General features: G+C 42.7%; 1 protein-coding gene across 1 annotated transcript in view; it reads left to right on the top strand.

Annotated features, from left to right (window-relative positions):
- Positions 1-26,388, top strand: part of CPXM2 (carboxypeptidase X, M14 family member 2) — a 79,028-nt gene that overhangs the window by 10,123 nt on the left and 42,517 nt on the right. The window contains exons 2-3 of the mRNA XM_074591937.1: positions 17,881-17,990; positions 25,266-25,405. Coding sequence (XP_074448038.1) covers positions 17,881-17,990; positions 25,266-25,405 — 250 coding nt within the window. The remainder of the gene's footprint in view (positions 1-17,880; positions 17,991-25,265; positions 25,406-26,388) is intronic.

The following is a 26,388-nucleotide window of genomic DNA, read 5'->3' as shown; positions in this document are numbered from 1 at the left end:
CATGTTTCACCCAGAGCCTGCAGTGTTGGACGTGTTTGCAGTGTACCGATCTGTTCGGGAAATGTGGACAGGCAAATGCTCAGTTTTGAATCCCAGTACATGGTAGATAGATCTCATCATCCAGGAGACACGCTGGATATGCCCCAAAGCTGAATGCTGGGTACTCTAATGGGACTTGGTGGAGCTTAAACACCAGAGTCCTGTGCTCAGCTTGTTCTTTTGGTCCTCAATAGCTCATCCAGACACCCAGCTCATCCAGACATCCAGCTCTTCCAGACATCTAGCTCATTCAACCAAGCTTCTGAAATCTAATTTGATTGCTTAGATTATGGGGCTTAAGCTCTTCCTGTAGATGATTTCATCCTCACACTCCCATGTAGCACAAATTTATTAGTTTTCTTGGCATTTTCCTTCTTCTTGGCTCTACAAGATTGATCCTCCTGGCTGAGACCTAAAAGGGAACATGAAGGGGAATCCCAAATGCCCCTGCTTGACTTCCAGAGTTTTCTTTGGCCTACAGAGGGGCTCAGAGCTCTGCAGTCTCCGTTGTCCCCAGATTTACCTTTTACGTGTTTCCTCATATGAACTCTAGAAAGCAAAACAGTCTCCCATTCCAAGGGGAGTTACGTTTGACAAGAGAGTACAGAGAGAGGCCAGGTATCTCCTTCCTCTAACACACACAAGTTTTACTACAAACTGCCTGGGCGCGTTAATCATCGCGGTGTGCAGGGAGATGATGGTGTTTGCAATGGGAGCAATTGAAAACCCTCTTTATCATTCTTTCCCAGAAATTAGAGTATTTTTATATTCTCCTCTTCAGAGTGTGTTAGGGTGACTGGTTTATGGCTCCTCTTCACAGTCAGGGTCCTCCTAAAACATCTGTCAAATCAAGGGAAAAGTTCAAAGTATCTTAGAAGACCTGATCTCAAATCTGGACGTAAGCACTCCTTACCACCAGCATTATGACCACCCCTTATGCCAGATTTGGCTTTAACACACTCTTTTTTTCCCCAAGATAATTTTCAATTGTGTAATGAGTCTGCCCCATACACATGACAGAGGAGGTCTGAACACAGGTCTGGATTTCAACCCTCCCAAAGATTTGTCATTGGCTTAGAGTAGAAATTTCGATTTCAGCCAAAGGGCCTTGCATAAGGAGGCTTGCCTAACTCTTGCATTGCCTAAAAGTAGAACTTAAAACTTCAGCCTTGGACAACATGATTTTTCTCTTTTTCCCCTTAATTGCTCGTGTACTAAGAAATTACAGAAAACATTTCAGAAACAGTTGGAATTACATTTGCCATCACAAGCTGGGTGGCAAATACCCTACCAAAACCGATAGACCCAGTTTTATCCCACAGAGTATTTAAATCGTACGTTCTTTATGCACTTAAAATTCCAAGTAAAAATTCCATTTGCCAAAAGTATGTATGAGTTAACATATGGCATATATACATATGGCTGGAGCGAAGGCTGGAATTTCCCATAGTAAGTAAGTCTGGATTCGGATCTTCTCCAGGATGCAGGTGACCCAACAGCATTGGGATGGGACACAACAGCATGGGGACGTGCCCCAGTCTTCAGTGCACGCCACTGGAGCAGGAGACTTCCCCTAAGGTGATGCGATAGCTCTTACACTGCTGGTGAATAGAGGACGAGAGGAGAGGAGAGGACAAGGAACCAGGGCCAGTCATTGCCAGGGTCCAGCACATACCCCAGCTAAGACAAAGAGAGAAATATCTTACAGCTTTTTTGGAAGATTTTTTTTTCCTCAGGCTCCTCTGGATGCTTTTGATCCCAGCAGAGGACTGCAGTCCAAGACTCTTCCAGGCTCCTCAGATGAGTGTCTCACATCTAGTCCAGTTCCTTTGCATCAGATATTTCATTAGATGCATATAAGTGACAGAAAGAGGCCCCAAAAAAATCGTGTTACCATCTTTTAGTGGAATAAATGATTGGGGGATCACATATAGAGGCAGAAAGCTATGAGTCTTTTTCCAAAGAGCTTTGAAAATTCTGTCAAGGTGAGTCCAGGTACTGCAGAAGCCCAGAGATGGGTGGGATGCACGAAGCTCAGAGAAGAAAACGGATCAATTCCTCGGTTGCCAACTTGCAGCCCAGGAGGAATGAGGGTTGAGGTATCTGGTCACTGAAATCACAAGGTATAGCATCTATTCCCTGCCTGAATGACTGAATTCTTTATTTAAAAAGAGAAGCAAATGCAAGGGGTAATATACCCTTGATCCAGTTTTTCTGCAAAACTACTCCTTGTTGCTTAGGATCTGAAAACACTTCTACAAAAAAAATAGGGTGATGTCTGTCTGCAAGCAATACTTCAAGTCCACAATGAACAGAGAGCGAAGCTCTCAGCCAGCAGCTGAAGGCAGTCAGTGTTATTTTAAAGTATTAAATGAAAAAGGGGGCAAAAAAAGTCTTGTAGGTCTACTTTCTAAAAGGTACAAATCATGATGAAGGCTAGTAGCATGTGGAATACAAAATATTACAGACACACCTGAATTGTTTCATATTGCTAATATCCAAACAGCAAATATGTACTTGGGTTTTTTTGATGCTTGAATGCTGGTCAAATTGCAATGATACTGACTGACTGACTCTTACAAGAGCAACAGAACAGGAAACTTTTCAAAGTGTCAGTTATGCAGCTAAAATGTCACAGAATCCTTTGAAAAAGTGGAGAGAAAATAGCACGGAACTATTCCTCTGCAAAACCGTTCGGTATTTCTGTTCATTAGTCCTGAATCAGATTTTTTTCCTCCCAATTAGCAAGTTGAAAAATGGGTGTTTTTTATGCTCAGGGAAGCTTGCCTCGAAGCTTTCTCTGTTCCATGGTTTTTCAAGTGCAGCATAACTATGCTTACTAAATACTTCCAGCTCCTGTGTGTGGGAAGGAGGATGGGCTCTCCAGGGCAGCAGCTGAGTTAATCATAGAATGGTTACAGATGGAAAGGACTTTAAAAATCATCCAGTTCCACCCCCCTGCCCTGGGCAGGGACACCTCCCACCAGACCAGGTTGCTCCAAGCCCCGTCCAGCCTGGCCTTGAACCCCTCCAGGGATGGGGCAGCCACAGCTTCTCTGGGCAACCTGGGCCAGGGGCTCACCACCCTCACAGTAAAGAATTTCTTCCTCATATCTCATCTAAATCTCCCCTCTTTCAGTTTAAAACTGTTACCCCTTGTCCTGTCGCTCCACTCCCTGCTCCAGAGTACCTCCCCAGCTTTTCTGGAGGCCCTTTAGGGACTGGAAGGGGCTTGAAGGTCTCCCCGGAGCCTTCTCTTCTCCAGGCTGAACCCCCCCAACTCTCTCAGCCTGTCCTCACAGCAGAGGGGCTCCAGCCCTCCCAGCATCTTTGTGGCCTCCTCTGGACCTGCTCCAACAGCTCCGTGTCCTTCTTATGTTTGTGCCCCCCAGAGATAGACATAGCACTGCAGGTGGGGTCTCACCAGAGCAGAGCAGAGATGGTGAATCCCCGCCCTCACCCTCTTTGCCACGTTTCTTTTGATGCAGCCCAGGATGCAATTGTCTTTCTGTGCTGTGAACGCACATTGCCGGCTCATATTGAGCTTCTTATCAACTCAATGATAAGCCCCAAATCATAGCCTGCACTTTGCACATTAGCCAATTCATGTCCTGTAGTGGAGACAAGGGCTCCGGTGGTGCCAACATGGGCTGTTGCTAGCATGACACTGTTCTCCAGGGAAAGGATGTCAAACCTCACTGGGCAAGGAGTATAAATTAGGGTTTATTTGGATGCTTTCCTGAGCAGCCCTCATGGGGTCCACGGTAAGTGCATTGTAAGTCCACAAGTGCATTGCCTTCAGTTTGGATCTTTGGGCTTTCAGCCTTGAGCAAGCAGACATGCTTGCATGCAATTTTAAACTCCCTAATAACTCAAATTTTGTATCATTTGAAGCTTCTGACACACTTAGATCTTAATCAGTGAAACCCCCATGTGGTAATATTTTCGCCTGTGATTATAAGCCTTTGCTGGACCGGGGCTGAGTGGTTGAACAAAGTGGGAGAGATGTTTAGACAGAATGAATTTTGGGAATCTTTTGCGGGCCGCAGAAAGCTGCAAGGTCGTTGGAAGCTGAAATAAGGAGGAAGGACCTCTGAACACTCAGTCATTTGAGTTGGAGAGGTGCCCACCCCTTGAGATATTTGCCTGAACCTTGCTTGAACTGTTTCAACTCTTTCGCTCTGTAACATGGAGCTGGAGCTTCCTAAGAGCTTCCCTGCTGAACCTCTATTTCTTCCCTCCGATCAGCTCAGAAATATCAAGAGCCATGTCTTTCTCACGATATTTTTAGCATTTCTCTTTCTGTGGGCAGGAAGCTCAGAGGCTTGTGAAAATGCTGAGTGCCCAAAATTTAAAAGATATTAACTGAGCTTTTAAAACCACAGAATTCTGGTGCTTGCTTGGGCTTGGGGCATTTTTTTTAGAAATTATTTTTTTTTAGTTCCCTAAATTGGCTTTTCCATGACTAGCGTGAGGACAGGTAGAGAGGAGGAAGTAAAATGGATGGACTGTGGTATGTGCCATTGCCTTTTGGACGATGAACGTCTGAAAGCTTAAAAGTCATCTGGAAGCTGAAATCCTTTGGGAAGTTGAGCAAAAGCTCCTGGGAAGCACAGCTGGTGAAATGTGGGAAAGGGAGAGCCTGGCTGCAGAGCGCGTGTGTGTTTTGTGAGCTCCTTAAAAATCATGCCTTTTCCAGAAATTACTTTAGGGAATAATTAATCGCCTGTGAGGGGCTGGGCTCTGTGCTTGGATTTCTTCATCCGTGGTGCATTTTCCAGTGGGATTCCTGTGCTCCCCTGTGGTTTGTGTCCTCACAGTGAGCCCAAACACCATAGACCTGTTCCCAGGGGGAGCATCCCTCCTACAACCCTCCGTGCACCCCAGGGATTTGGAGTTCCACTCTGCTCTTTAGGCTTTTCCTTTCCATTTTTTGGGGTTTTTTTTTGTGTTTTTTTTTTTGAAGGGTAGTCGCATTTCAATCCAGGCCTGGATTTGATTTTCGCAAATCTTAGAGATTTAATTGTTTCTTGAAGTTTTACTTCCTTTTGCTTTGAACTCTGAAATACTCTGCTTTCAGGGTGCTTCTCAAGGGTGCAACAGCTTGGACGTAGGGTGCTTTAAAGGAAAGAAAAAAGCTCTGTTATATGAGTTGCTAAATCTTTTGCTTTTCAGGACTTCTGGGTATATCCAAACAACCTCCAGTTATTTTCTGTGTGCACTTGGCCAATTTTTCATCCCTTCACTAAAACACTTTTCCACTGTTTGGGACTTTAAATATATCCGCCACTTTTGACTTTTTAGTACTGTCTTAGAGGTGAGCTTGAATCAACGAAGCAATTAAAAAAAAAAAAGTTCATTAAAATTAATAATTAAGTAAAAAGCAAACAAGCTGACTAAATTATTTTGTCTTTTACTGTGCTCTAGAAAATACAAACTGATTCCTTTTTCAGGGCTGGGAAGAAGCACAAAGTTTGAGTTCAGGTTAATTGTAACCACACAACTTTCTTCTGAAATCATTGCCTGAGCAATAGCTCCAGGCACTACGGTGACTTCTATCCTTTATGAGAAAGTGTTTGGTTTTGTTCGTTTCTCTTATTATTTCATATGAAATAATAACAACAGATGTGATTTCAGAAAAGAAAAAAAAAAGGTATAAATGTCTAAACTCACTGGTAGAGCAGACACACCAGGTCTCCATAAAACGGAGACTTACACTTTATAAAAGGTTTTAAACCCAAGTTGGATAGATTTTAGGTATTTCCTGTCACAGGCTCTCTATATAGGTCAAGTATTCAGCCCAGATGTGCAACCTGGAGGAGGGTTAGGCAGCAACCAAGACCAGCCTCTGCGGGGTGACGGCTCCCAAACAAACGCCGGGGCTTGGGCAGTCGCTCCCACCCCCTCCGAGATGCTTCCTCCTGGTGAGCAGCGCCGATAGCGCTGCGAGAGGAGGAGGGATATTCATTGCAAGGGCTATAAGCACAGCTGGGTGCCTGGGTATGATGGTTGGCTTGGCAGCCTCTGCCGAAGCCGTCAGCCTGCCTTTGAGGGTCTTCTTGCTTGTGCACGGAGGTGTCTTTGCAGCTATATGTCTACATGCAGAGGAGGCAAATTTTAAGGTCACTTCTGATTAGCGGCGTGTTCTTTGGGAAGATTTAAAATTGGTGAGGATGAGTTTTTCACAAACCAGCAGGGGAGGAATGACTCTCGGAAGGACGATTCTGTGCTATTCACCCAGGTCTCGCTGCAGATACAGGCTACTTCTATTCTACATTCTGTTGGTGAATGCGTATTTTTAATCATGAAAAAACAAAAGATGACATTTCAACTCATAGCTAAGATGACTAACAACTGTCTGCTGCCGAAAGGCATAGCTCACACTACTTCATCATGCTGGCTCTGAAGTCTGCTGGCGCCCACCAAGAGCTAAGTCAGAAAGCTTAACAGCCTACTATGAAACCCAAAACTCAATAGCAAAGTGATTCTCTCTTCATTCCCGATTTACTTGTGTCAGGCTTTGGATTGCGTCATCAAAGGAAGCTAGTGCTAGTTTCAATATCGTATACACCAGATTTTCCACTTTACAGAAAATTAAAATAAATAGTTTGGTCTATGCTAGAGCTTAACTTGATTCAAAGCTGGATAACATTAAGTAGTGCTGACTGGCAAGTGGCTGATTTCAGTCTTTCTCAAGTGTAAATTTAGTACTTAGGAAGGGAGGTAACTATAGCAGGGGTGATAAAATTTAATGGCTCATCAGTACTAATGAGACCTCCTTTACAATCTCTCAGGTTTTTCCTGCTGTCTGTGTGTGGGCTTCCTGTGTGCGCTGGGGAGAGCGAGAAGTTGAAAACGGGGTGATGTCAGAGGGGTGCCACCTATTTCAGTGAAATTAGGTGTGTTTAGAGGACTGCTGAGACTGTTTGTGTGCGTTTCACCACTAGGTCTACGATAGCCCCAGGTGTGTAATTCTGACCCTCGCGATGGAGCATATACAGCCCCTTTCCTATGTCCTCCCACTTGGATACTTCCCTTGTGCTCCCTGGGATCCCTTTTCTGCTCCAAAAGGCTGGCTTTGCTGCAAAATCCTTAAAGCTGGCAGAATTCTTGGCAGATGTATGTTTCCAGTGCCCGAAGTTATGGAAAATTTCTAGGTTATGTACGTTTAAGGAATTTCCTGACTATGCTGTCACTCTCTACAACTGCATAGTGAACGTGCTGTGCCTAACTATGGATATATTCACTTCTGCATAAAGTTGCTACTACAGCTTTCATAGAGGGGGAGGAAAATAATTGCACCACAAGCCAATTTTACATTCATACAACTGTTTTTATGCAGTTGTACTGTTTTCGGTAAAATACACTCCAATCGAATTGTTAAAGTGGTTAAACATCAGCACTTTAAGGTGTCTTATTTATTGGGCCAGGGCAGTATCTTAAGGTAGTAACTATTTTCTGTCTTGATTTTATATTTGTTAATGGTATTCCAAGTTTCAATGTTTATTTTTAATGGCTAGACTTAATGTTCTTATTGTAGAATCTTTGGTCTTGCAGTATACCTCAGTGATTTGATATTTTAAGCTATTTCTGGCATGGACACATTGGGCAGATATGTGTTTTTAATGGTAATTTTAGTCCTATACCCAGCCATTGTGCGAGCGGTCTGTCTCAGTTTTTTTCTCCATTGTTTGGCTAAGTCTATTTGTTTGGCTCTGGAAAAAAAAAAGGATAGTTCTCATTTTTGATGGCTGTACTCAGTTTTGTGGCTTTAGCTGGAATTACAGCAAGTCTTCATCGGGTGCTTCAGAAAAACAGCAGAGGAGACATTTTAAAATTAATAGCACAGAATTCAGCCTTAGTCAAAGCTCATAATAAAAAGTTAGGAATTTATATGATATTTTTCAGGCTGTATTTTTTTTTTTGGCCACTGAAGATAATAATTTGTCTTTTTTCAGAGCAATCAAATACACGTATTCCTTTGTAGATAAAGTGGAAGACTTGTCAGGTTTGGATATAAATGAGAGGGTACCTTGTATTACCAGCATCTGGAAACCTTTCCTAGGGCTATGCCTACAGTGGTAATTAATGCCTCCATGTGCTGACGGTCTGCACAGAATACAGCTTGTCCTCGCATCGTTTCTTTTGTTAATGGCCTGGATGCCATGAGCAGGTTTGCAATAAATTCCACCCTCCTCCTTTCTCATGTCAGGTCAGCCAGGTGGCGTTCCCGTGGGCAGGAAGGAGGAAACTCCTTTGCTTTCCTCTGCCTTTCTCTTCTCCCAAAGAGATGCGGGGTAAGGGAGAGGAGGCCAGTTTAACACATGCAAGAGCTATGTTTCCGTGCCTGCCCACCTCTCCACCTGGAGGAGGCTTCTGTCTGCAGGCACGGAAGTGTATGGCTGCTTCTTCCCCCTGAGCAGAAGGACAGAGCCAGGAGGAAAAATGGGAAATGCCTCATGTGCCCAAGCACGCAGACTTTGTGCATGTGGGATCGGGCTCCTGTAGTGTCCACGTCATAAATCACATCATCAATCGCGTCATCTCCACGACAGGCTGTACGATGGCAGCTGTAGGCAGCTCAGGGAATGTCACATATTATCTGGAATTTAGCTGAGCCCCTTGAGCCTGAAAGTTTGGCCAACAATCTCCCAGAGAACAGGCTTTTTGGAAATTCCTGCTTCCAGCTGTGCCAGGAATAATAGAAGCTCTTCCTGCTAAATGTGCTGTTTTGCTGCATCTAGAACCAGCCACAAACTGGGTTTGTGAGGGAGCAAAAAATGTGAGAAGTAATGCAAGAAAAAAATAAGAGTATACTTTCTGGATCTCAGAAATATTTGGTTTCATCTCAGGCCCGACCTGAAGGATCAAGATAATTTATTCTTTATTTGTCTTTAATTGCTGAATTTTCCCTCAACCTTGGAAGCAGGAGAAGAGACATTTTTACCTTCGCATAAAGTCTGTACCCTGCAACTTTTCAAGCAACCGCGGTGCGCAAATCCTGCCGGCTGGTGCACAGCGTTTAGGTGGCACAAAGCAAGCATGGGAGTGCTCCATGTCTTGGTATCACAGGAGGGCCGTGTGTGTCACTGGCATAAGGTATGGTGCGGACACAACTTTGGTGGCCTTGAAACCATCGCGGGGCTTTCACTCTTGTCTGCTGCCCATGACTCCAGCGGACACGGGCTTTAAACCCACACCTTCCCTGCCCAGCACTGCGTTGCCTTGTGCCATCAGGCAGGAGATATTTGCCACTTCTCTGTAACCACCTCCCTTCTGAAAGAGCTGGTTTAGCTGTTGAAGTGTATGCAGCGTGGGACATATGAAACACGGTTGCAGCAAATCTTCTGGAGAGACTCCTAGCAGGGAAAGGAGGGCTAGAAGAGCCAGCCTAGGCAGCAAGCTAGGATTAAAACCACCTCCCCTCCCTCCAGGCTAAGAGGCTGCCAAGACACAGCTCCTTGGCCCAGAGGCAGCCCCTGGAGAAGATAGTTGCAAAGAAGAGGCGTATTTGATCATCAAAAGCAGCTCTGAGATACCAGATGGGTAATGTTTGTGGGACCCTCACTCAGACTTGGTTCTCACCCAGAGCCCATGAAAATGTTCCTCCTGATTTAAGGAGGCTTTGGGTGAGACCTCCTAACAGAGATGGATTTTGGGGCTTCTAACCAAAAGCATTTGTGGCTTTTTTTTTTCTTTTAATCTTCAACAGCAGCCATAAAGAGAAGTGCGTGTTGCAGTGCTGTGATAAATATTGCCCTTTCCTTCTGAGAGAAGTCCCCAACGTCTTAAACCCCTGTGCAGTATTTGTTGCTTGTCCTAGAAAAATATACAGCTTCGATGCAACATTAGAGAACAATTAACGTTGTCTTAGGGTAGAAAACTTTGGCATCTATTTAGTCCTTTATTTGATCTTTGATCTGGGACTATAATTCAGTATTTTAACTTCTGTGTAGGGGATTTGTTGCAAGTGCACATTGCTTGCTTTGTTCTCTTAGCGCCCTGGGAATGGGTTTATAAGAAAAAGCAAATAAAAACAAACTGCGTGTGCTTGAAGAACCTTCATCTGCCTGTACTGCTTCAATTAACCTGGGGTGCATGGGGGCTGGTGGCCTGAATTCAGGCCTCCGAAGAAACTAGTATGTATTGCCAGCAACCCTTGAGACGTGAACAAAGTCAGAAAAGCGCTCAGACTGAAATGCACGGACCCGTTTCCAAGGAAAAGCTGGGCCCTACCAAGTATAGAGTGTGACTCATGAACATCTGCGGAAATTTCACACTTCCACGATCGCATCGTCAAAACAGCAAAATTTAGCTAGACCGCGTTCCCCCCACAAATGTCTTCAGCCTGTAAAGATAACAAATTATTTAGAAAAAGGAGAACCTTGTTCAGTTTAATTCAGCCCCCACAAAGGCTGTCCATCGCAGCAAAGGAATCAAAAGATGTTTTCAGCGAGTAGCAGGTCAGAAGAAATGTGCTTTTCCTGTTACTTCACCTTTCAGGTGCATCGCAGTATTAAAATACTTTGCAAAATACCTGTGACCTAAATATTACTTGAGACACAGGAATTAGACTGCCAGAGTTTCCATTAAAAGTTTCTGCTGTTGGAAGATGAATTTTCAACCTCACTTTTTCGTAGGAAAAGCTCTAAAGTTAGCTGTTAGGATAAAATGTATTATAATGACCTCAATTTTTGTCCAAGTCCATAAAGATCTAAGAATAGTATGAATAATAGGATAAGTGTTAAATCTTCATCCCCCCAAATATGTGTTTAATTGTGAGCTTAACTTCCCTGCATCTGTAGTTCAAAAATTGCTTCAAAAATGTGCATCTTCTTCGTTAACTATATGTTTAAGTGTTTTGCTTAAACAAGGCCTAAATTCTGCATCTGCCCTGGGATGGTCCAGAAAAAGAAACAGGGAATCAAAACCTAAAGCTAAATCTTCCGTATTACAATGGGATTTTGCCATGGGATACCCGACCATCCTGTGTTGGCAAGGTATGTGTTGAGTCCTCAGGGAAGAAGGTCTCCAGAGCAGGGACAAGTCTCTAGCCAAGTCTGATGGGCAAATGGGTTGACAGAAGGAAGAAACAAGTATTGATGACAGTGATAGGTTGTTACCAGAAATAGAAATAGCACCCTAACGCACATCACGCTGGCGCCGTACCTGCTTCTCTTCCCAGCAATGACAGAACATCTCTGTTGCTGTAGGTGCCCGCTGGCCACTGTCGTCCCCCAATTTAGGCAAACTCTGGCCAAGATGTACAACACGTATTTTTGACGCTCTAAACTGACCAGCCTCACTTCAAAGATACTTCAGTGTCCTCTGGTGCTGCCGAATGCAGTGATAACTGGGGATGTGCTGCATTACTGAAAATCATACCAGCAGTGTATGTTTTCATGGAAAATGCACTCCTTACAGAAATCGGTTACACTGGAAGGGTGATGAGCTCTTCATATTTATCGTAGTGATGTTCTTCCGTTGACTTTGGTGGTGCAAGCTCAAGCCCCAGACGCAAAGCTACAGACACCAACAGCAAGAACAAAAAATCCTGGCCCTAAACCCATTCTTTGAACAGAGAAAATTCTGTGTTAACTCACCGTCACACTGCCTTCACCTCCTCGTGTCTTCTCTGAATTGCTGTACCTATGCAGTGTGACATCCTTTCTCCCCAGACGTTTGGAAGCGCAAAGGGATTCTTATGTATTTAAAAATGACAAAGCTCCTGAAGCTAAAACACATTTAGAATCACAAAAAATAAATAGTCAGAGTACATTCTGCCTCCAAAAGTGAAGGAGACTGTCAGACTGCACAGGGCTGGTGTTTCTCCATTTCTAGATCCGAGTATCATGGTGCATGAGGAGTTAGATAAGAACAGACTTGAGGGAAATGAAAAGGATTATAGGTATGGCTTTTAAAAATGTAAGTGAAAACAAAACATGATGCTTCTTTTTTCTTTCCATTTGAAAAACTGTACATATCCCTAAATTGATGGAAAATATCCTTTAAATAAAACAATAATTTGTCTGCTATGCCTCCAAAAGAACAGTACAGAATGATTTCCTAAATGCATCCTTATTAGATACAAAAGCTATAAAGACAATCTGTGCTTATTTGACAATCTTTATTTAGACTACAAGAAAAGAAAATAAATGAATAATATAGGCAATAAAGATGAACAGAAGTGTTTTCCTTGCCCTGCTCATACATATATCTTCTACTTATGGAATTGATATGTTTCTAAGAATGCCTGCTAATAGAATTTTATCATAAAGAACAGAATACGTTGCAGCAGAGCAGCTATAATTATACTGCAGGTGTAAAGACAACCAAGCAGGCTCTGCAGAAGGTGGGTTTTTTGACCAGAATTTCAGTGGAAGATGCTGTATCTGTAGGGCATAGCCCACCACGAGGCTGAAACTGCTTTCGAACCTGGGCTAATTAATATCCTTGCACAGCGGGATGCTGAGACTGCAAGTTGAGTCGATGTTGGCTTGAGAAGGGAGCTCAGTAGCTCCTTCAGGTAGAGGCAAGCCATGAATTATAACTGGTAAATTGAGATTTCAGGAGGTGAGGTTGTGACTGAAGTAATTCTCGAGTCTTTCCCCCTCCCGACTTCAAGGGACAGGCGAGTGCTGTGGGTAAGTATCAGAAATGCCTCGGTGCCCTTAGCTGGGATACAGTTGTCTGTCTGGCTGGCAGAAGCATAATTGAAAATAATGGTCAACTGAAATATTGCCATTTAACATAGCTGATAGGAAAGCTATTTCGAAATGGAAACCTTACAAGAGCGCTGTTCCAGGTACAAATGTTACCAAGTCTGAATCCAAGCCCAATCTCTTTTTAAGTCTTGGAATTAATGATCTAGACATCTTACTAATGGCTCGTTTCTAAATCATGGTTGCAAATCACAGACGAAATCATGGTTGGATATGGGCCAGGTAGAGAGAAGTGTCCATAACTCAGCCTCTTCCTTGCACCTGCAAGCTTAATGCTTGCATTTCGGTCACTCTAAAACATAAATACTCTAGCTGCATTTTGTTAATAGGTCATTAAGTATGTGGATTTAAATGTCTTTTAAAGTCATGGTTGAATTTCCATTATTTTATAACAATTAGTTTTTCAACCAGTCAAAGAAATTACCAAATGACAGGGTCGTTTCCAGTTGAATCTATAAGGTATGAACTGCTATGATTATTCCCGCTACCCAATTTCTGTAGGTTCTGCAAGTGTTGGAGCATGGAGAATACAAAATACTAGCACGGAGAATACAAAAGCATTAAGACAGTCTTATAGATTGTGTGGCAATTTTCATTGTTATAGGGAAGATTTCTTAAATAAAATATATTAAAACAATACTTTAAAAAGTGCAGTCTTTATGAATGCCATAAATCAGTTTCTTTTCCTGTATGCTTTTAAAGAATAAATTGTCCTGACACACACCAACAAAATAATTTATCTAAAATTAGATTCACAGTATGACGCAGAATTAATATTTTTTTTGGTAGTGAAACGGCAACCTTTGGTGGATTATGTTGTATTATAATGAGTAACCTGGAGGTAATCAGATGAGGTCATACTGAAAACTTTTCCCCCACCACCTCTGTACATTAAAGATTGATGGTTTGTTCTAATATGCTTCTCTTTTCATCCCTTTATTGATGCTGGAATTCATGTGCATGTGGAAAAAATTAATATTCCTGAAGCGTTAATAGCCAAATATTATGGCTATAAATAGAAGACATAATTTCATTTAAAGGCAAAATCAAAGGCCTTCTCTTGTGGAAAACCGCACAAATTCCATACGTCAAAGCTACTGCAAACAATAGGCTTGATGACTCCAAGAATATCATCCTGGTGCAGAGCGGCACAGACAGACACATCTAAAGGTCGCTGGTCTTTTATGGAGAATCCTGCTGCTCTGTCCCCGGTTTGGGATGGTCACGGGAGAAAGAGGGGCCAACTGCAAAAGGAATGCTTTTCATTAATTTTCAGTTGAGTAGTGGAGCAAAATATTTGATTTTTCTTACCAAGTTGAAAAACAATAAATCTTTATGTGATTCAGTAAGTTATTCGAGTGACAGCTTAACGTCTACTTCACTTCCAGAGAAAGCAAGTTAGGTGCTTCTCCTATTAATTTACATAAATAACAATAAAAAATAAATTCCTGGACACTATTGAATGGATGGTAAAGCTCCTAATGATTTCATTTGAAATATTGTAAGGCTTGAGCACATTGAGAAAGGACAGCGTATTGTTAACAAGATATTGCCCAGTTTTCATCAAAGGTATCTATACTGCGTATCGTAGATAGCTCCTGCCTCCTCTTAGATCCTAATCTTGCTTTCATTGAAAACTCACATTAAATTGAGCATTTCATAATATTGGCCTGGTAATCCGATGTGTTCACAGACAATACAAATTATTTATCCCTGAAAAATAAAGAGCAGTCAGGCATGTTTAACTGAGATCCGTGTGAACTTTTTTGAGCCTTAGGATTAGGCTTCAGTTTCTCTAGAAACAGAGATAGTACACAAAAATACATACAGGCAATTTTTTTCAGCCTGCAAATACCCATCCTGTAGTTTAAGGAACCCCCTCTGAAATCCACAGGCAACCCAGGAATATTGCGGTTTTATAGTAAATAGGTAACGTTTCAGTCCGAATAAACGCAAACCCACTTCTTGTACGTTCGTTGGCAAGCATATATCATGCCAGGAAACTTCAGCCAGGTCTGATGGGCAGCTGCCAGGCTCAAAAATAGGGTCTTTCCAACAGGTTTCATGAAAACAGATTGCTGTAAAGAAGAGCGTGACCTGCAGTGCCCCTGGGGCGGCTCCGTAAGCTCTTGCTCCTCTTCGGTAGTGGAGAACAGGCTGTGAGACACAATCTGGAAGAGGTGGAGTTTCGGTGGATGCGTTGCTCACGGAGCCGGCTGTTCACTTTGTGGGAGATTTTCTACTTTTTATTAATTCCTAGCAGTACCTCTACATTGCCCCTTAGCCTTCTTAGGTGCAGTAAAACCATCAAATTAAATGATATTTTGTGAACTAAGCATGTAAAAGCAGCTTGCTTTTGTTTCCATCTCAAACCAGGCGGGGGTGTTTCCGGGCGGCATTTGAGTGCCTGGGAACAGTGAGACTGTCCACGGAGCAAAATATACCAAAGAGCAAAAAATTTTGCAGGATTACACCATGAGACCGATTTCCAAACCTGTCTTGAGCACTGAACTTGTTAAAGAAAGGCAGGCAGTTCCCAGCTCTTTAATTTACTCCCAGTAGAGATCTGTCAGTGCCTGAGTCTTCTTCTGGTCTGAGTATGATGAAAGATGAAACACTCTATAGGGAAACGGGATTAAAACAATCAGCCAACGAAACAAGAATCCTCTGAGCTACTCCTTCCTCTGCCTTTCCTTATTTATCCTGTCTCTTCTCTGTTTTAGATAATTAGATTGAAAGCTCTTCGAAATGAGGAACTGTCTACATTTTGTCTCTTGTGTAAGACTAAGATCGCTGCTGGTACTTTAGAAAATACGTTAATATTTAGCATTTGGCTTTACTATTAATATGTAGCATTGTCTCTGATGGAGATATAAATTTTGGCCCTGGACTCCTGTGAGAACTTTCCTAAGGATGAACAAAGAAATCCCAGCATGAATTGACAAGAAGTAAAATTTTTCCTGAGGGATTTTAGGTTCTAACGAGCCAAGGAGGAGCATTGGCAATCTCATACGTTTTGCCAGTTTGCGCAGGGTAATGCAAAACTACATGCCAAAGTTAGACATGGCGATGATGAGATTCTCAGGTACATACACTCCTGACGTTTTGGTGAGCGATTGAAAATATATATGTAAGAGGGTTACAGGTATAGACCATGGGAGTGAGCTCTGACAATTCTCCAGCAACCGTGGTGCAAGTGAGATGCTGATCCCAGCTGTCAGGCAGGTGGTGAGGAAGGACGGTTTGGGGACTGCAGGTGTGGCCTGGGGACTGGAAATGTGATCTGGGCTTCAGACCACATTTCACACAGGAGAAGCTCAACACGAGCCGGCAATGTGCGCTGGCAGCCCAGAACCCCCCGCAGCCCGGGCTCATCCCCGGCAGCGTGGGCAGCAGGGCCAGGGGGGGATCCTGCCCCTCTGCTCCGCTCTGGGGAGACCCCCCTGCAGCGCTGCCTCCAGCGCTGGGGCCACCAACAGCAGAAGGACACGGAGCTGTTGGAGCGGGGCCAGAGGAGGCCATGGAGATGCTGGGAGGGCTGGAGCCCCTCTGCTGGGAGGACAGGCTGAGAGAGCTGGGGGGGTTCAGCCTGGAGAAGAGAAGGCTCCGGGGAGACCTTCCAGCCCCTTCCAGTCCCTAAAGGGGCTCCAGGAAAGCTGGGGAGGGACTCTGGAGCAGGGAGGGGAGCCATAGGACCAGGGGGAATGGCTTCAAACTGAAAGAGGGGAGATTTAGATGAGATCTGAGGAAGAAATTGTTTGCTGTGAGGGTGGTGAGCCCCTGGCCCAGGTTGCCCAGAGAAGCTGTGGCTGCCCCGTCCCTGGAGGGGTTCAAGGCCAGGCTGGACGGGGCTTTGAGCAGCCTGGTCTGGTGGGAGGTGTCCCTGCCCAGGGCAGGGGGTTGGAACTGGATGATCTTTAAGGTCCCTTCTAACCCAAACCATTCTGTGATTCCATGATTTATGACTAGTGCTCGGCTCCTGTCTCTGTCACCGGCCGTTTTGCAAGTTACAGCAAACCACCCACGCTCAACCGTAGGAAAAATCTGGCCTCTATCCAAAACCAGAAGTGATATGGCCATGGCAGTGCAAAACCTCGTCTAACCTAACAAGTACCCAAGCTAAATAATAAGTAGGACACTGCTTTCCACCTCTGCCCTATGCAGACTTTCCAATTCCAGCTGGCGCTGACTTCGGGGTCTCTAAATTGTCCTCTGTTGTACAATTTAGATGCTCCCAAAGTGTCTCTCTGTGGTTTTGTTCACCTTCTCTGAACACTGAGAGTGAGTCTTCCCCATCTCACCGTGGCATTTTGAGGATAAATAATGGTAAGCATTGTGAAGGCCTTAAATACCATGGGGGCTGGGGTTATTTTAGAGCAGAATATTTTTTCTGATAAACATGAAGTAGCCTCTTTCCAATGTCTTCTCTTCCAAAGCCAGAGCTCCAGGCTGTAGTTTGATCCATTGCTGGCTAAAGTAATGGCATCTGCTTTTCTTTCTTCAAAGCTTTGGAGCTTAGAGAAATGCCCCCTTGTTTTCAAATTGCCCTTTTTGTGCTTAGTCATTACCTCTCTGGAGCTGGGCTGTCCGGCCTCCCAGACCCCTGTAACAGATGCTATTGTGCAACGTGAGGGACTGTGATTGAACTTTCCAGAACAGATTTTAATTAGAAACATAACTTCATACAGTAGCTTGGAATGACTACAGCGGGGGGAGGGGGGGGGAGGGGGAAATTTCAAAACAAGAGATGAAAAAAGAAAATGCCCAAAAAGAGAGAAAAATAAAAGCCTGTTTTACTGGCATTTTGTACTCAAGAGCACTCGACGGGAAATACCGTGCATGTCCGTGAAAACCAAAGCATATAGCAAGCAGGAATAACTATCTGAGACCCTCAAAAAGCCAGATCCTCAGCTGGTGTAAATCAGCATTGCTTCATTGATTTTATGAGAGCTGCCATTTCTCATTGACCTCAGCAGTTCTGTGCTCATTTATACCAGCTGAGGACCCCAGCCAGCTTGGCACAAGTGGAATCCAGAAACTTTGAATACGTGTTTGTTTTGTGTTGAGTGGTGGGTTGTTTTTTTTTTAATTAAGTTTTAATCAATCTTTTGTTTTGTAGATTGTCCTCCACTTGGTCTAGAGACATTAAAAATTACTGACTTCCAGCTCCATGCCTCTACAGCAAAGCGGTATGGCCTTGGGGCCCACAGAGGAAGGCTTAATATTCAGGTAACATCAATTTTTTTTTTCTCCTAAGTGGGAGAATGGCTTAAGGTTGTACTGTTGTATAAAGAGAACCAACGGATGGTTATCGCTTCTGACTACTTTGTCAGCTCATGTAACTCAAATGAAGGGGAAACACTGGGATTCTAGAAGTGACTAAGGCTGATGGATAACCTTTAGATTCGCGGGGCTTGCTCAGGAAAAAAACCTCCAAACTTAGTGTGCTGAGGGGGCAAATCCACACCGTACTCTAAGAGCAAGCAAAGGCAGGGGCAGCCCAGAACTGCTCCCTTCCCAGCTCCTTTAACAACCAGCTGGGAAAGAAGCTTACACTTACACGCAAGTTGCTTTTCTTTTTGTGGTTTGCCTGTGGTTAATGACAATGACTAATTGAAAGTGTCGTTTTAAGTGAAGCATTTGCCCCAAGGCAGCTTTTCAGGGGCGATGATCACGCTACCAAAAAAAATGCTTTAATTCAGAAGTCACTAGCATACAACCTGGTTTAGCTTCCTTTATTTAATATTAAAGATGTGCTTAGGTGCCTCGCAGGACCAACTGCTATTTTCCCATTTCTTGTGTTTCTGGTTTTCACTTTATTCGTGCTATTTTCTGAAGTACAGTCTTTTCCAGTGTAAAACTGTTACTTTTGCATAAAAAGTACATTTGAAACTCAAAGTCATAAACAGAATAGCTGCACCAAGTCAACAGCGGAAAAAAAACAACTCTAAAGTTTATTTCATTTATTAGTTATCTTTCATTATTAGACCAGTCATTAGATTTTTTTCTTTCTCCAGCTGAAGGAATTTGCTGGTTAACGAACTAAGACTGGGACTAGGAAAGATGAGCTCTAATCAGCCATGTAATTTCACCTGGTGCCCACTGCAGTGTAATGGTGGGTGGCCACTGGAAGGAGGGTCTGCTTTTGGTTGAAGAGTTAAAGTTGCACCACTGGGCAACTGTTCTCCTTTGCTGCACCTTCTGGTGCCTCTACGCAAACAGCTCCGTGAGCTTCTCTATGGGGGAAAAAGCTGCCCCCCCCCCCCCTTTTTTTCCTTGTTATTTGTTTAAATGAATTAATTTTTGTCCGAAAGCTCAGCAAACCGCTTTGGTATGCAGCCCCATGAGCAGCAAAGCCAGCTGGAGGTGAGTAACAGGAGCCTGCAGCCTGCACAGAGGTGGGAATGGGGTCTTGGGCTCTTCCTTTCCAAGCCCGGGTGCAGGTACAGGGGGTTGGGTACAGCGTGAAGTCTCACCTGCAGCCTTCACATTTAATTCCTTTTGAGATCTGAGTGAGGTGATTTGTTTATTCATATGCTCTGCTAAGAAAAAAAAAAAAACAACCCTTATGAACACAAAGATGGTGTGCGGATGATATTCATATGAGTTCTATAGGAATACTTAATTTTTTTATTATAGCTTTCTTTATATAGTGGCATAAGGCCAAGGGCTGTGATATAAACCTCTGAATTCTCTGTTGGTTGCGGTTTCTCATTTTTCCTGGTGATGTTAAAGTTTAATTTATTTAAACACGGGAATGACCATACTGGTTTAAACCAGGACTCCATCTAGCCCAGTGTCCTGTTGTCACCAGTAACGCTGACTTAAAGTAGGTGGAGCAGTGTAAGAACCTTAGTTATGGATGTTTCCCCTCAATATAGTCCAGATCCTCCAGCAGGAGCTGAGGAGACAGTCTCTTGCTGGGAAATAAGCTGAAGCATGGTTGAATTATACCAAGTGCATTTCCTTTGGTGTCCTGTCTCCTAGGACCTCAGAGCCTGCACTTCTCCCATCCCACCTTCACCTGCTGGGTAGGTGCCGTGCCCAGGCCCTACTGGTTACAACCGTAATGCTTCTGACACTTCTGTGGCAGCGGTTTCTTTTGGCTTTTTTGTGAGAATAAGGTCCCCACCTCTGCAGAGCAGGGGCTGCTGTCTCCTCCTTGGAATGCTGTGTGGAGTCTTGGGTGGAAGGACCTTCTGTCCCGTGCAAATTGGGTTTGTGTTCTTCTTTGTTCAAAAGATGGTGCTTTTTTTCCTGTGAAGGAAGGCTTCACAACGTCACTCTTCTGCTTGATACAGACCGTCATATTGTCATTTTCTTGAGCTGTATGCGTTCTGCATAGATTGTCTCCCCTTATTATCCAAAAGCTGGTTTTACTTTTTTCTAGGATGGAGACTTACCTGAGCCCGGGACTGTGGGAGGCTCATATGCTAGTAACCCAACAACACCTGGCTTATAGCAAAGTTTGATTTCAATGACTCATCTGTTTTACTTTTCTTATTTAAATGTAGCCCTTTTTCTTAAGGTCAGGTTGGATGGGGTTTTGAGCAACCTCGTCTGGTGGGAGGTGTCCCTGCCCAGGGCAGGGGGTTGGAATGAGATGGTCTTCAAGGTCCCTTCCAATCTAAACCATTCTGTGATTCTAAGAACTTCATCCCTAATAGAGATTTCTGGTAATCCTCCAATTAAGAGCTTTTACTGTTACTGAAAACTTATCTGTATACTATATATACCATAATTCCCTAAATCCCTTGCCCACTTAGAGTTAATGTTATGGCCGGCAGTGTTAAAAGTGTGGGCTTGCATTTATTTTTCTTTAGAGGCTGCTTCCTTTGGGACTAGCTTAAAACTCATAGAATGTTGAAAAAATTTTAAGGTGCTAGTAATTCTAAAGCCACTTAGAATTTGCGGACCTCTTCCCTGCCACTTGGGTTTCAGTACTTAATTGCACTTTGCATTAAGACTTCTGAATTTCGGTAGTGTTTAAAAGATAAAAGTTTATAACCAGGAACAGGTGCTAAAGGGGATTGATGTGTCAGATGGGTAACAAGGTTCTTGGTGGCTTCTGTTTGCTGCTCAAAAGGGCAGGTTGCAGTATGCTGGGGAAAGGCAAAAGGCAGAGGTATTTAAGCTGTGTTTTCATGCTGTTTAGTAGCGTTCACGAAGAAAAATGCTTGGCCCAAGTCAGAGAGGCTCCGTGAGGTCGATGTGCCGCTCAAGTTTCACCAGAGCACTCTGCTAATCTAACGATGAGCAATTTTATGGGCTGCTGCCCTCGTGGCCTGGTCTGGGTATCGCCAGAGTGCCATCACGATATTCATGTGACTATTGCATTCCTCCCCGAAATAAGGCGAACTCCACTCTCTGCTCAATCTCATCATCTGATGCGAAGTCAGCTGAGAAGCAGCTTAGGGCTCACCCCAGGTAACTGGCACTACCTCGGCTCGCAGGGAATTCACAGAATAATTAAGTTTTTCAAAGGCTTCTGGGGTTATTTTTTTTTTTATTCCGTTTAGTTTATTTGAAGCGTATGAAGTGAATCAGTTGCTGTACATTGGATTCCGAAGAACGACAGGTTTAGCAGGACTGGATAAGACCTCCTAGGTTCTGCTTCTCTTGAGACCTTGCACCGCATGGGACCTGATTTTGCTCCCAGTCCTGTGTGAACGTGGGGATTCAGCTGGGACCTCTCAAGAGACGGAGCTACTGGGGCCGTAGAGCCCCATGTTTTGGAGATCTAGCCTGCAACTGCAAAAGTGGCATAACTGGTAGTAATTTAACATCCTCAGGAAAAATCATAGCATAAAATAATATACAGTGAGGCGCTCTGCCTTCAGGGATAAAAGTCATTAGTATCTGTCACTTGAAAAATAATTAGCAGTGGTTAAAACCTGAAAAAAAATTAGTCAAACTATGTTTCTTCCCTTTCCTCATTTTCCTGGTTGGAGAAATCCAAATTACACTGAAGATTAACCAAGTAACGCAATCACGTGTGTGCAATTAAGCAGGACGTATGGCTTTTTGTCTTTTCAGTTCCTTGTTTCCCTAGTTCCTTTTGAAAAGCTCCATTACCAAAACATGAGCAAAAGACAAAATTATTGAAGTGCTGCTTTCAGCCCGTGTGCATTAATTCTTCTCTTTCCTACTGTCAGCGGTTGCTATAAATACCTGTGACGAGTAATGCTTTGTTTTTGTATTCCTCACAAACTTCCTGTGGTAAAATAATGTTTGTGATCACCTTTCTGGGAATGGATAAGAATTTAAGCTGAAGTGGTTTGCTATTGGGTATGTGGTTTGTTGGGTTTTTTTTTCCTGCTGTTCTAGCTGTCTTGTGGTAGTAAACCGAAATGTCTTTCTTCATTTTAATATATTTAGGCGGTAATATCTTTCGCCTCATTTTAGTATAAGTCTTTTGGACCAGTGATAACGTAAGCAAGTGTTTGTCCAGTCTTGCACACATCTAACTCTGAAGGTAAACGTGAATTAAAATCAGAAGCCATATAATTTGTAAAGGGTTTGTAACCTTTCGATTTCCCTTCATCTTGGCTTCTAGGTAAATACTAAGCAGTTGATTTGTTTTATTTGAATTACAATTTTCAACGTTGACATTTAGAGATAACTTATTCAGGAGTGACAGGAAAAAAACACACTCTTTTCCTATATCAAAAAGGTGTTTTTTCATAAGACGCTGCATATTGAGAAATGTTTTTGCATTTGGCTGCAAGTGAAATATAAGCTAGATTAAACTTTGAGTTATTCTTGAAAATTTAGTGAAGGAAAAAAGGGTTTGCTTAAGACCTAGTCCGTCCTTCGAGTTTTCATTGTCTCCTTCTTTCTTCTACTTATGAAGGTAAAAGTCAATGTTTAAAATGTATAGCTTTAAGTTATGTATATCATAACTTGAATCCGTTATCTCCACTAACTCAATATACAATCTTTAAATTCCAGTAAGCATCTTGCTGAGAAAAGGTATCTCGATCTATATTCTTTGTTGATAGCTTTTCTCATCTTTCAGGAATCAAAACTTTCCAAAGAAATTTAATAATAATTTTAACTACTAAATATTTGATTGCGTTCATAAGTGGGTTTTTTTATTTTATTTTGAAGGGGCCGTAGGGCAAATTCAAAACTTGAGGTGCCTTAAGGAAATACGCAGACTTGAAGCTTGAAAAGAGAAGTTTCAACATAAATTTATCGGAATTCTTTTCCTTTGGAAATGTTTGTAATAAGACCTTCTCATTGATTAAACTCTTCTTTCTCACATAGTACTCTGTGATAGTTACACACAGACACCTGCTTCATTTTGCCTAGTAAAAATATTCTTTAAGCTTCAGAGAAGCTGATGTCAGGAAATAAGAAAGTAGCAGCACAGTTTCTTTTTTCTTGTGTACTCTCTTTGCCCCTATTTAAGACCATCGTATTTTAAGCTGTCCGTATTTGTAGAGTCCTGTAAAATCTTCATATTTGATGTAAAACTTAAACACATGCTTAGCTTTATTTAAGTCTGGTTGAAACCATGGAGACTTCAGTATGTAACTTAGGGTTGGGTTTTGTGGGGTGTTTTTTTTTTTTTTTTGTCTGGGTTTTTCTTTTTTTTTTTTTTTTTTTTTTGGAAACAAGCTCTTTTTTTCTCTCTCCTGTTTCCTTCAACCTCACTGTAACGTAGAGGAGAGTTTTACACCTTTCTGAGCATCACACCGATGGGAAATATCCTCAGTCTGAATGAGGACCAAGGATCCCAGCTGAAGCAATGAGACATAGAGGTACTTGGTCTGTAGAAATTGGTGGAATTTCGTCAGTGTGAAGGGGATTAGCAGGCTGCTGGTTCAAGGTGCTCTGCAGATCTTAACGCTTCCTGGCAAGCGTTGGCTTTAAACCCTAAGGCTACTTCAAATTCCATCTTATTTTAAAACGCAGTGAAACCTTTTCTTGAAAAAGGTTATAACTCAGGTCAGTGACCATATTTGTATTCTCATGTTTTCCCAGTCTTCAGTTCCCCTTGAAGAATTTATCTTCCATTGTTAATAGAGTTTTTCTCTGTATCTTGTGCTTCAACTCTTACATGACCTTCGCTTTAAAATATCAGTTAATGCATAGAAGTAGGTGGCTTAATGTAAATTTGGTAGATGCAGGACAACAAGTAATTTTTAAGCTGCCCTGCCTCAGATTTGAATACCTGAGAAAACGAGAAGTTTTAGGATTTGAACCTTTGTCCATGTTTTGCAGCACTTCCTCCAGATGCCACCAGACTCCCACAGGGAAAAGGGATTAACAACTGCATCGTTTCTTTGCGTTAGACCCAGCCGGTGCCCGTTTGGGTAGAAACCATCTGTAAAAATGGAGGTAGACAGACCTGTCAATCTCTGTCACTGTAAGCCAGCTATGGCTGTAATATCTGCAAATACTGCTCAGTGGGAAGCGGAGGGATAATTCGGGACATTTAACTGACAGTTGTATTCTTGGGTACTTCACCAACTGAAAATGTACCACTGAGCATAAAATAACTGTATACCAGCGCTTTAAAATCTATCTTTAAGATAAACTTACAAAGTTTTCTACGCTCTCCATTTATATTTGGGAAATGATCAAGGATATCCATTCTTGGAGTTATGTGGATGGCAATGATAAATCCATATTAAACACAGATGAAATATCATAAAAATACATGTAGCCTCAGAAAACCGTATGGCAAAATCTTCTGTGCCCTCCATGGCCGTAGCCGGTTTGGTGCTGAACGCTTCCTGGGCTTTAGTAGTAAGATAAATATCCGAAGACCTCAGATGCTATGTGTCATTAAATACTATTTCGGATACATTTAGAATACAGCTTGCTCAAAATACCTTGCAGCTATTTCTTTGAAAACGTTGAGAAGGCTCTTTGTGGTGGTTTTGCCTATATATATTGGGGTACATATTGGGACACAAGTTGGAGTACAGCTGGGCATTCCTAAATTTTTAACCTTTGGTATTAATTTGCTTAAGGAATATCCCTGCTGATGAAAATTAATAATTCTGGGATTGAAAATTGGTGGGAAATGGTATTACTGCTTCCATATGGCCTACCCCCTCCTTTGCTGCTTCCGTGGGAAATGAGATATTGCTCCAGTACTGACCACTATTTACATGGGTTGGAGCTGGCTTTTTAGGACTTCCAGAAGACCGTGTGGATAATTTGTTCTGCATAAAGGCTCTACCAGGCCACAGGCACAGACAGGTGGACTGAACTGAAGCTCTGTTTATGCTCTCTCACTCCAACTTAAGTTTATACATAATAGTTCTTAGTTTTTGAAGGGACTTTTCAGAATTTCCCTCCCTGCTCTGAGGAAGAAAATATTTTGGTTGCTCCATATAGCTGTTGAGAGTGACAGTCTCGGGGGTCTTAAAGTGGAGCCACAGGAGTAAGTGGAATGAATGATGACTTCATGTGTTCTTTCCTTTTTCCCATGAAAGACCTTCAGTTTCTTGGTTCTGATTTATGAAGACAGTTTTGCCTTCTTTTCAGGCAGGTGTTAACGAAAATGATTTTTATGATGGTGCTTGGTGTGCAGGAAGAAATGACCCGTATCAGTGGATTGAAGTAGATGCTCGAAGGCTAACAAAATTCACTGGAGTCATCACACAAGGAAGAAACTCTCTCTGGTCGTAAGTACATGCTTACTTTTCTACATGAGATTCTGAGCTTTCTGACCAAGGAATTCATATTGTATTATCTTTTGGGTTTTCAAGGAAAAAGTAAAGAATAGAAATGCTCTGTGATATCAAGTAACGGAATGGAGGAACAGTAAAAGGTGAAGTGCATATATATGCCATAAAATACAAATTTAAAGGTAGTAGACTTCCATAGTCACTATCTACATCTGGCAAAGGAAGCAACACAATTCGCTCAGATTATATGCCCTCATACTCACCTTGTCAAATTTGCTTGTGTTAAACTTCCTAATTCTTTTCCAGCATTAAATTTGATTAGTTTATCGTCTTAAAGAATGACCAGTGACCTCTGAGATTTTCTAAGACATAGACAATCACCAAATAAATGGTAAAATTCTGAAAAGACATGATTTTTAAATGAACTCTTGAAACAAAATTTGATCTGATAGTGCTGATGACATCCAACACCAAAATCATTCGTGAGCTTTTTGGTTACTGCTTGTGTTACAGAATGAGTATATGGCACTGAGAAATAACTGGCTTGCACAGACTTGTGTGCGTTTACTCATTTGTGACCTTCTGAGTGTAGGTGCCCAGATTGCTCTATAAGACAGCCAGTGTGAATGAGGCGAGAATTGTATAGGAGGAATGCAGCAATCAGCTGGCAGAAACAGGAACTGGAGGTGGTGGTTTATTTGTTTTCCTGGTCTTTACACTGTTTGTTCAGTCTCTTAATTTCTTGCTGAGTCTCACTGCATTATGTGAGCAAATAATCCCACTTGTACTGCTAAACCTTGTCACCAAGTATGCAGGAGATGCCCAGCCTTAGGTCCGTTCTGGTCAGATTGCACAGAATCACAGAATGGTTTGGGTGGGAAGGGACCTTAAAGATCATCCAGTGCCACCCCCCTGCCATGGGCAGGGACACCTCCCACCAGACCAGGTTGCTCCAAGCCCCGTCCAACCTGGCCTTGAAC

This window comes from Larus michahellis, chromosome 6 (genome assembly GCF_964199755.1).
Source record: "Larus michahellis chromosome 6, bLarMic1.1, whole genome shotgun sequence".
Lineage (NCBI taxonomy): Eukaryota > Metazoa > Chordata > Aves > Charadriiformes > Laridae > Larus > Larus michahellis.
This window is presented reverse-complemented; position numbering and strand designations above follow the sequence as displayed.